The following is a 10496-nucleotide window of genomic DNA, read 5'->3' on the forward strand; positions in this document are numbered from 1 at the left end:
AGATTCAAATTATAAACATTTTTCTAACAACATTTGAACATCTCTTTCTCTCATCATTAGAGTGATTTATCAAACATAAAACAACAAATATCTACTTGTTAAAAGCTTCATAAATGCAAAGTAGTGTAAAAGACATCACTATGAGTATGGCCAGAATAACCTTCCTAGTGTGCCGTGGGGCAAAATTGATCAGTGGGTCCCTACTGACCCCTGTTTTCCCCCTACTCTCATTGTGTATCTTGTTGCTTCAACACACTACGGACTACTGGCTTTCAGAATAGGTGACATCTTTTAAATCACTTCTCAAAAAGTATCTTTTTAAAAAAAGGTTTTATTAATGCTAGCACACCGTTTTATTTGCAACATGTCTCGTCTGCTTTATTATTATTTTCATTGTTTTTATCTTATATTATTGTTGGGTATTTTATTCCATTTTATTTTTGTATTATTTTAATTGTCTGATTTTATTTTTGCCTCATTGCAGTCCTGAAATGTTTTGATCCTGGTTCAACCATGTAAAGCACTTTGTAACTTTATTTTGAAAAGTGCTGTATAATAACTTCATTGCATTGTTGCAGAAAATTATATAAAAATCCAACACTGCTATAAAACAGTCCTGCTCATTGATTTGCACCATTGCCTACAATGGCCCAGTATACCCAGAGATACTGTCACCACATTGACAAATGAATATTGTCTTACAGTACATATACTCAGTGGCCACTTTATTAGGCGCTGCTGTAAAATGCAATGCAATCCAATACAACAGCTCAGCCATAAATTCTACCTTTAAAAAGATAGTAATGTACTGTTTTGAGTCACGTTGTCAGAGAGGTATTAATTTAACTATATGTTTATTATTGAGGTTGTAATTTGCAGTGGACTTCATTATATTGAGAGGTGTTTCTAATTTTATGCCCACCCCATGGTGGGAGGGGGGAATAATATTAGAAACACGACCTCAGACTAAACAGTTGAATCGATTTGAGGAAAGTTTTAACAAAAACTGGCCATTAGAAGCTTCTGAAAGGATGAATATGAGGCACAGCTGTTGTACTGGATTGCATTAGATCGTATAGGTGTACCTAATAAAGTGGCCAGGGATTGCATATAGCCCATGCCAAATATCAGCAGAAATAATAAAAGTTTAAAAATTATACTTAGTAAAAAGGCGCCTCTAAAAGACAGGGTCAACATTAGGAAAAGTTCAGATCCTGACTTTACCATTTCAGCTTATATTGTGCGTTAGTGGGGCATATTCACGAAAATCCATGCCTGTAGTCTCCTACTAATCATGTGACAACTGGAAAAATCTGCTGACAACCTGCCAGTAAATATTAAACCAGTAAACAGCCAGCACACACACACGACAGTTAACATGTTAATTTGGTAGCTATCAAACCTCACCGACCTCATCGTTGTTGCTTTGAGACATCATAGCTGGTGTGGTGTTTAAAGGCCACTCAGTTAATCCGACACCATTTCTTTCGACATGGGAGCCCGATGTGACCTGCTGCTGATACAACAACGTCAGCAGAAGTGACATTAAAACAGCAAAAGTCATGATTCACTTCATCCTGGAGGTGCGCCCATTCTGGTGGTGCGTTAACAGCACTGTGGAGGGTTGTTGTCCTGTAATCCGGACCTTTCAACTTAAACCGAAAACAAGTCTCAAAATACACGTCGTTGTTGTAGCTGTAACTTGACTTTAACATAAATGATTAGTTTTTTAAAACCTCCTTTAATGACCGTGTGCTCAGCTTCAATGTTCGTGTACATTGTGTACACTTTCGTCTGAAACCCCACCTACTGGTTTTCCAACAGGACGTCTGCCGCCTTCAGTGACTCCTCGTAAACTTTCATTTCAAAGGTGCAAAAAAACCAAAAAAACCAAAAAAAACCCCAAAACGGGTACTGAAATATTTACATAAAACATAATTATATAAATATATTTTATATATTCTTTATTAATTTATTTACTAAAACATCACTTGGTAGCATTGTTAGCATGCTTTGATCTCATTTCATTTCAGATATACAGTTTGGCACAATAAAAACAATGATACAGTAAACATACAAACTTCATACACGAGAATTAATACCAGTACAATGAAAAATTGGGTGGTGTATAAATTGTGCAAAACTGCAAAGTTTACATATTTTTGGAGCTCACACATCAGCTTGCATTTGTCATTTTTTTAACAGTACCAGAAGGCAGCATGTATGTAAAGCACAGTCAGCTGCTTCAGTCAGGGCTCTTAGTGCTTCTGAGTATGCTCTAGTTCATTTATGATCTGTTGATCTTTGCTTACTCTTGTCTTTAAAGTCTAATGACTGTGAATGTGAAAAGCCTGGAGTCATGTTTTATTTATCCACACTTTTTAAACATCCAGGCCTCCAAAAATAATTTGTATACTGCAGAAAATGTGAATCTATAGTTCCATATTTATTGCAAACAAAATGCAGATACTTAATATACAGAATTAACCAGATCACATAAATGCTTCACATAGACAGAACTACATTTTATTAGGTCAGATTTTCAGTTCCACTGATGTGCTTGTACAGAAGTTGTTTTTTTCATAAAACATGGCTTCAGTCATTTACAAAATAAAAAAAGGAGGGATACAGTAACTAGATCTGCCACAGAATCAAAGTGAGGCACAGCAATGGCAGATCAAGTGACAGATTCATCTGTTTTCAGTGAACATTCAGCCTTGGATCGGCCGGTCATACACCAGCGCAGCATCAAGTGGTGGAGAGCTGGGATCATAGCAGCCTCTCGCCTGTTTAGTCGCCACAGGACACAAGTCTTGTTCACACCACCTGATAAAGGAAAATAAAAACATGATGAATGAACACAACATTTGTGTTGTTTTTTGTTTTTACCTGAAAGAAGCATAAATGTACCTCTCTATTTTTTTGTTTTTTACCTGAGAGCTGCATAAGTGTCAGATGGAGAGGCTCCTTTCCAACATGCATGGTCAATGAGAAGGGTGCCTGTTAACACACAGACAGTGAAAGGGGAACACATCAAGTCTACTACTGCAGGGGAGTACTACTGCATATGTAGAAAAAAGTTGTATAAAACTTTTTGTGACTCCAGAGGGACCTGCGCAAAGTCTGATAAATTGCCTCAAGAGATGTCACTTGAATAACCGCTGAAACTGTTGGCGGTGGAGTTGCATTGTGGGTAATGTAGGCATCAGGTTTTGACAAGGAAGAAGAATGCATGGAATAAAAAGGATGATATCTCTGGTTTTACTGCATTGATTTACATTTTTTATTTTTTTCCACAATGTTATAGGAGTGCAATGCTAAATCGGTGGAGTAGTCTTTTAAGGGGAGAGGAGTGTATGCTTGATTGTGGCACCCACCCGTGTAGATGCGAGCCAGGCTGTATGCCAGGTCTCTGGCTGCTAGTTCCAGGTAGCCGGGTGCTCTGGTAGCTGCTACCTGAACAAAATCCTCCAGTTCAGAGAGAGCACTGTCTACTGCTTTCACTGCTGGAGCCAATGAGGAAACACCTGATGCATCTGCAAGCAAGGACTACAAGGAGAAGAAAACAAGCGCACATCACATTCCTGTTAAACTCTGTCACAGATCAGTTACTGAACTTATTTGACGGGATTATTTCCTGACCCCGTACCTTGGCATGGGTGAAGTAAGCCTGAAGAACCATTCCTGAGCTACGAGTCACACAGCGCAGCACATCCAGAGACAGAACATTTGTGGTACCTTCCCAAATACTCAACACCTGAGAGAGAAAGAGACAGGTAAGCTTGAAAAGTGCAGAAACTGTAAATACTGGTTTTATGCATTGACCTCACCTGTGCATCGCGAAGTAGTCCAGGCAACCCGGTATCCTCGATGTAGCCCTGTCCACCGAAGCTTTCTAAACCCTCCGACACCACAGCTACCGCCTGAGACAAAACAAAACAAGGACGTTAAGGGTCAGCATCAAAACAGCGAGATGACATCACATTTGTACAGGACGTGCACCTGCTTCCCAGTGTACAGTTTGACCACAGGGGTGAGCAGACGTAGCAGGTGTGTATCAAGCTGGGTTGCCATGCCGCTTTCCTCTCGGCCCAACAGACGACACACATCCATCACCAGAAGGAACGCTCCACGAGTCTCCACCTGTCCATGTCAGAATCAAGCATGGGTGAGGCATGATAGGAAACACTGCTTAGAGTTTGCGTCTCTGTTTCTTCACCCCCTGCCAGCTTACCTCCATCCTAGCGAGAGTCTGTATGTGCAGTGGGTGGTCTCTAAGAAGCTTTCCAAAGGCAGTGCGGCGAGTGGCATAGTCACGAGCTAACTGGACCACCCTGTGAACACACACAAACACACGTAATCAGCTTATTTATAGCATGTTTTAGAAATGAGTGCAGGATGCAGAGCAGTAGAGTGAGTAGTATCCTGCCTTCTCATTGCCGCTGCTGCAGAGACACTGTTGTGGATCCGGGTTATAGTCAGCATGTTAGCTATGGAGGCCACACCTCTCCCTTCCTCTGAGAGCTGTAAATGTAGAGAAGTAATAAATATGTCAAATATTTTGACATATTAATTTTATGTCAAAACAAGGAAAAGGCACTTCAACTGTGTCTTGTTTCCATAAATGAAGGCTTGTATTTCCAAATATAAATGGTGTAATGGAGCACGAAGTAAGAGAACCTGCCTGAAAGTGTTCAAAAGTTAAAAACAAATCTTGGAAGATATCCAGCTCATCACAGTGATTATATCGCAGCCACTTGGTGGCAACTGGTGTCTTGAGGTTTTTTTTTCAGTATAAACAGGAGCTGTGTCCCAAATCCATAGTACACACTATTCTACGGAGGTAGTCAGTATGTAGTATTTTCATACTGAAAAAGTGACAAAATGAAGTATACTCAAACCAGACAGTGTGCATACGAATATGATTTTTGAGTGTGCTGCCGATGGATACTATTCTCCCACAATACAATGCACAAGGGAAATAATGGAGCTGCTCACAACTGGAAACAAATTAAACAAATTGTGGTGGTGGTGGTGGTGGTGAAACAGCATGTTGGAAAACAAACAAAAAAAAACATTTTTTGTGTATTTGTGAAGTTTAATTGGCAGTGGCATTTCAAAGTAACAGTTTGATTGACATCCGATGTCACACGTATTGTATAATTTTCTGTTAGTATAAAATGACTATGACTATGCTGATGTTTTTTTGCAGACTAACTGCTAAAATAGTAAACTATGATGAGTAGTGTGTAATATATACTGTATAGAATTAGTATGTAGTATGGATTTGGTACAGTGATGGAGTATGCTTACTATCAATCAACACTAAAAAATGTTCAAGAAATGACATCTTTTAAATTAGTACAGAGTTTTCTTATAAGAATACAAGAAAAAGAAAAAATGTTGTACATTTTGGGGCATTCGTTGTTAAAGCTCTATTAAGCAATATTTTTGATATGAACAATAATTAATGACTAATGCTGTGTTGTTGCGGTTTGCTGGTCCGTCTGGCTCTCACTGACTCCTCCATATAGTCATTGGGAGCCATTCAGAGCTCACAACCTCACGCAAGCCGACTGTATGCTACCTGCCCAGTTGCTGCTTGTGCAGTTGCCCAGCTGCAGCTCTCTTGAGTTGCAGATATAGTGAGGCCGAGATAATTTTCTCAAGTTGCCTTGTGGATTTGCTAACAAATTAGCCAAAGGAATCTAAAAGATGACATGGAAAAATCAAGATTTGTTGGTCTTGGTCTCTACTTCTAGCCTTCTAGCGGTCAATAGCTCTTTGTTATAGAGGATTGGCAAACAAGATCACTGTGTATGTTCCACTTGGCAGAATAACACCAGAAAGGTTCTGCTTATTCCCACTGCACAAAGCTTTAGTATAAACAAAGTGAGCTGTACCTGACCCAGTGTGGCTTTACAGACCTTGATCATATCTGCATAGACCAGAGAAGGAATCTGCAGTTTATCATTACTGTAACAACTGATGATGTGTAACTGACCCTGTGTGCTGGCAGGCCGTCCAGCAGTAACTCAGCAGTCGGCATCTGTCTTGTGCCCAGCTTGTCCTTCAGTCTTTGAACCTCTATACCCTTCAGCCGGCAATCCTCATCTCTACTCACCTCTGCGTAGAACAAAGACAAACCCCTGCTACCCTGTGGGACAGAGACAAGCACACATACGGTGCAATGTAATCACTTTGCAAGTCATTCAAGAAGAGTGATGACTGATGTTAGAGGAGTGTAAGAAGTCAGCGGTACTGGTGTGGTTGCTCCTGTTCTGTCCTGCATTCTGGCCAGTGTGAGAGTCATGTCTGCATCTGTAGCAGAGGTGAACCACTTGAAGCCGTGTAGTTTGTATGAACCATCTGTCTGTGGGACAGCCACCGTCTCTGTGCCGCTGGCTGAGGAGATGCAAGACAGACAGAGGCAACTCATGTTGCATTACAGTAGTTAGTCTTGTTCTGCACAGCAAAGCCAAAAAGCAGCAACTGTGGGGTTTTTTAAACATATTTCCTCGAAAAGATAACTCAATTAACAACAATTAAGTGGGACATAAGTAGATGGTACAACATTTAATAGCATTTTCTTTACGATACTGGTTCATGTAAGACTGTGAAGGTAACTGCTGACCCACGTCAGATCCTCCTTGTCTTTCCGTCATCCACTGTCCGGACGTCCAGAAACGTTCAGGCTGACGGGTGGTCAAACGACTGTAGGCTTCATCAACTGGCCGCGAAACACCTATGGACTTCATATACACAGCCAGAAAATCACTCACTAAGTTTACCAGCTAAAAAAAAAGGTTATTGGGAGAAATCAGGTTAAAATAAGAATGTGTTTACATGAGCTGCAATAATGTGATTACTCTAAAACCCACATGTACATGCAGTAATCATGGCAAGATCACACTTACTGTGATCATTTGTCTGAGCTTTATTAACTACTTGTTCCGATGTGGAAACCTATGCTTAGACTTATTTATCTGCAGTCTAAAATTAGACTAAATTTAGTCTAATTTTGGATTTAATTTGGATACTGCTACAAAGAAGGATCTTCATCCTGCTGCACTGTTGCCGTGTTACTGTCTCCGTCATGCACATGAAAAACAGGCTTTTTGTTTACATTACTTTTAGAAATTTAGGTTACTGCAGAAAAGCAACTATACTCTGTTACCTAAGTGCATGTAAACGCAGTTAAACTGTTAAACTAACATAATTTAATGATCAAAGTTTGGTTTGCTGCCAAAATAATGATGGTGTTGGTTTAAGACATACAGTATACGATGTTTATGTTATGAGATCTTTTGTTTTTCTGACACACCTGGATAACTTTAGCAGCTCCGTCAGTCATGGCCAGAGGACACGTGTAGAGACCAGAGGAGGGAGAGAAGATGTACAACTTGCTCATTTGGTATACACGACTGGAACACACACACACACACACACAATGAAAAACAAATTCTGTTAGTTTCTCATTTATAACAACATATCCTATTAGAAACCAAAAAATGCTTACTGAACTGAAATATGACATATGAGGTAAACTGAAAAAGGCAGTGCAACAGTCTCCTAACCTCCACTCCCCAAATGACCTCTCATAGCCAATGGCTACCAGTCCTTCCTGTGCTGACAGGTCTTTCATGCGTTTCCAGGCCGGGGAGGTCACGATGTGGTCCACTCTGCGACCCCAGGGGTCAAAGTGCACCAACCGTGGAGGGGTAACCTCACACTCTCTGCCCCACCCGTCCACCTCATTTGCCACATGCTCTCCAAATGCACACAAGTCTGAGAAAGCTGCCTGTGAACAAGTATATACACGTACATTCACACAGATTATGAACACGACCTCGGCATATTTGCCTGACAAGATAGAACTTGTCCAGCGGTTTGCTCACGTCGTCACACATTCAAGTACGTTTAGTTGGAAACAAAAGTAAGATGGATCCTGGAACAAAACTTGTTTTGTTATTGGCTGTTGTTTTGACTTGAAAATGAGCTACTTGATGTTGCGGCAGCAAAACTAAGGGAACAATGTGCATCAGACATGTAACTGACGTTCTAATGAATTAATAAAACAAAACATATTTGCAAAGTATTTGTCCAAAGTGGTCCTTTTTTTTTTTACCATGCTTTGCATTTGCTAAACTGTTTTTTTGCAGCTCATCAATACCAAAACAGCAGCTTGCGAGAACAAAATCAAATGACTGCATTATAATATTGTAATCTGCATCTTATACGTACATCATTTGTTAATGTGACCCCCTGCTCTTTGCCTCCAAAACAACTAAGATGACACCCTTTCTCAGGTATTACAGAGGATCCAAATGTAGCACCATGTTGGGTCATTTCTGTCTAATATATTTCCAACAGCAGCTGAAGGCACAGCTGTGCTCCCTCCTCACCTCCTGAGGCAGGTGTCTCCTCAGGTATCCCCTGAGCAAGGCATCCTCTAGAAATGGGTTCTTCAGCACCGGCCGCTCCTGAAAGAAAGATCCTATCTTGGCTCTGGAGAACGGCAGGTAGCCTTCTGCCTCCTTGAGTTGTTCTTCATCAGATCTTCTTGTGCCCGGCTCAGATGCACCGAATGATCTGATGTGGACGAGTGGTCGAGGAACACCACACCACACCCTGCAGCAGCCTCCAGCTACACAGCGGTTCAGTAGAAATGAGCACATTGACATGGCTCAAGACCTGCAGTCCGAGGTGAGAAAAGAGAATGAGCACAGTGCCGTGAGATGAAGCATTCACCTGTGCGAAGGCAGCAGGGAGAGAAAAATTCCTTGGTTTCATTCATTCAACAATTTACAGGACTATCTAGCATCCAAAATATAATATTGTTTAATACTAAATACTAATATAAAAACACAAATATATTGAACGTCTTGTGATGTTACTTAGAAATAGGGTACATCTTAGTAATCTTTGTCTACAATACAATATTTTCAGCACAGACAGACATTTCTTCTAATATTGTTCGGTTGTTGGCTCATTACAACTTCTTTCTTCTACATATTTTATGGAGACACGCCTCATACTCTTAAACAGAAGTCCACAATGTCAAGACTTGATGGATGGGGATAGTGGCCTCACATATCTGTTTTGCTTTGCTCTTAAATTAGAAATGTCACAGTAGAAAACAGTACCACATTTCAATGAATTCAGGGAGATAAGAACCTGAATCCATCACCAACAGATGGTGTTACAGGCTTCATATTTACATTTCTAAAAGGTAATGACAACACTTCAAAACTATCACACCCATAGAAATCAATCCGTAATCATAAACACTGTTCATGTGAACAGCTCTTAATAACTTTATACATTACATTTGTTAGCCCAGCATTATAGCCTATAATAATCTGGCCAACATTTGAGTCCAGCACTCGTTGACATGCCCATATTGTTTTATGCTTTTGACAGCATTTTGTGTATTCAAAAGTGCTAACATGATGCATTTATTAAATATGTAGTTTAGTTAGCTAACATCGCCATACTCATAGTTTCTTGATAAATGATTCTAGCTAGTTCTGTCCATAACACACATAAAGCAGAAACACGAATAATCAACGCTACCCGGTTTGAGTGATCTCTACCCGTACTAAATAAAATATTACTTATAGTTAATTACGAATACGTTTAAAGTGAAAGCAGCTCAGTAAGCTAACATCCAGACTGGGGATCACCAAAGTGGGTCAAAGTTCCGCTGTCCTTTCTGTGCAGATATTAACTTCCCATTTGGATCAGTAATTTCGTTTTGTTTGATTTACTTATAGTCTAATAGTTAATACGAGCACCAAGTTGCCAGTCTAACTGTTAACCAGGCCCTTATTCATCAAACTGCGTCAACCTGCAAGTGACCCGATCTCCATAACATCCGCAACAGTTAGCGAGCTAACTTAGCTAACAGTAACGAGGCTTTTCTACATCAGTGTTATCGAAAATCACTTTTAGTCAGTTTACATTGATAACTGCTTCGATAGCACGTCAAACTTCATAAATGTACGAGAAAGACTGGCAGCCTTTACGTTCACCACAGCTGCAAACTCACCTTCAACATAAAAGTCCTGCTCCTTGTTAAAGGGTCCATTCACTCAAATTACATAAAACATAACCAAGTGGTAAACACATAGTTTGGATTAAATGTTTCCAGATTGTGAGATATCTCCTATCTATAAATGTTTATCTATCTATAAATCTCTGCCTTCAAGTTTAATGGACTTTCGTTTATAGTGCTCACAGCACTGAAAATTTACATTAAAAAAAAAATTATCTACAATATCTCTTTCAAGAAACAGTGTCCCTGTGAGTCTGGATAATCCACACAAGGCACCATCAACAGTTTTCATAATGGGAAGTGCTGTTGAATTGAACAATTTAAATAATGTTTTTCAATGCTCTGAGCACCTTAAATGAAATCATTCATTTAACTGGGATGGTGGCAGAAATCTCAAGAGGTGCAAATTAAACTACACAGCTGCAGGAAAGTGGGATTT

General features: G+C 39.9%; 2 protein-coding genes across 3 annotated transcripts in view; both read right to left on the bottom strand.

Moving 5' to 3' along the window:
* Positions 1-1810, bottom strand: part of slc8b1 (solute carrier family 8 member B1) — a 9053-nt gene extending 7243 nt beyond the window's left edge. The window contains exon 1 of the mRNA XM_044196838.1: positions 1412-1810. Within this exon, the coding sequence (XP_044052773.1) occupies positions 1412-1564 (153 nt within the window). The 5' untranslated portion in view covers positions 1565-1810. The remainder of the gene's footprint in view (positions 1-1411) is intronic.
* A 617-nt stretch (positions 1811-2427) lies between these two features.
* LOC122876457 (acyl-CoA dehydrogenase family member 11-like) lies at positions 2428-10173 on the bottom strand. Of its 2 annotated transcripts, none has more exons than XM_044196835.1 (15): positions 10052-10173; positions 8406-8694; positions 7578-7801; positions 7325-7424; positions 6635-6752; positions 6263-6405; positions 6005-6157; positions 4430-4524; positions 4235-4334; positions 4003-4143; positions 3831-3923; positions 3650-3757; positions 3378-3549; positions 2934-3000; positions 2428-2826 (listed from the first exon to the last, which is right to left on the bottom strand). In XM_044196835.1, the coding sequence occupies exons 2-15, from the start codon at positions 8682-8684 to the stop codon at positions 2712-2714; spliced, it is 1908 nt and encodes a 635-aa protein (XP_044052770.1). In that variant the 5' UTR covers positions 8685-8694; positions 10052-10173; the 3' UTR covers positions 2428-2711. The 2 variants fall into 2 exon arrangements, with proteins under 2 accessions (XP_044052770.1, XP_044052772.1); XM_044196837.1 differs by lacking the exon at positions 10052-10173 and adding an exon at positions 9964-10050.
* Between the last annotated feature and the right edge of the window lie 323 nt (positions 10174-10496).

Source organism: Siniperca chuatsi, linkage group LG5 (genome assembly GCF_020085105.1).
Source record: "Siniperca chuatsi isolate FFG_IHB_CAS linkage group LG5, ASM2008510v1, whole genome shotgun sequence".
Classification (NCBI taxonomy): Eukaryota; Metazoa; Chordata; class Actinopteri; order Centrarchiformes; family Sinipercidae; genus Siniperca; species Siniperca chuatsi.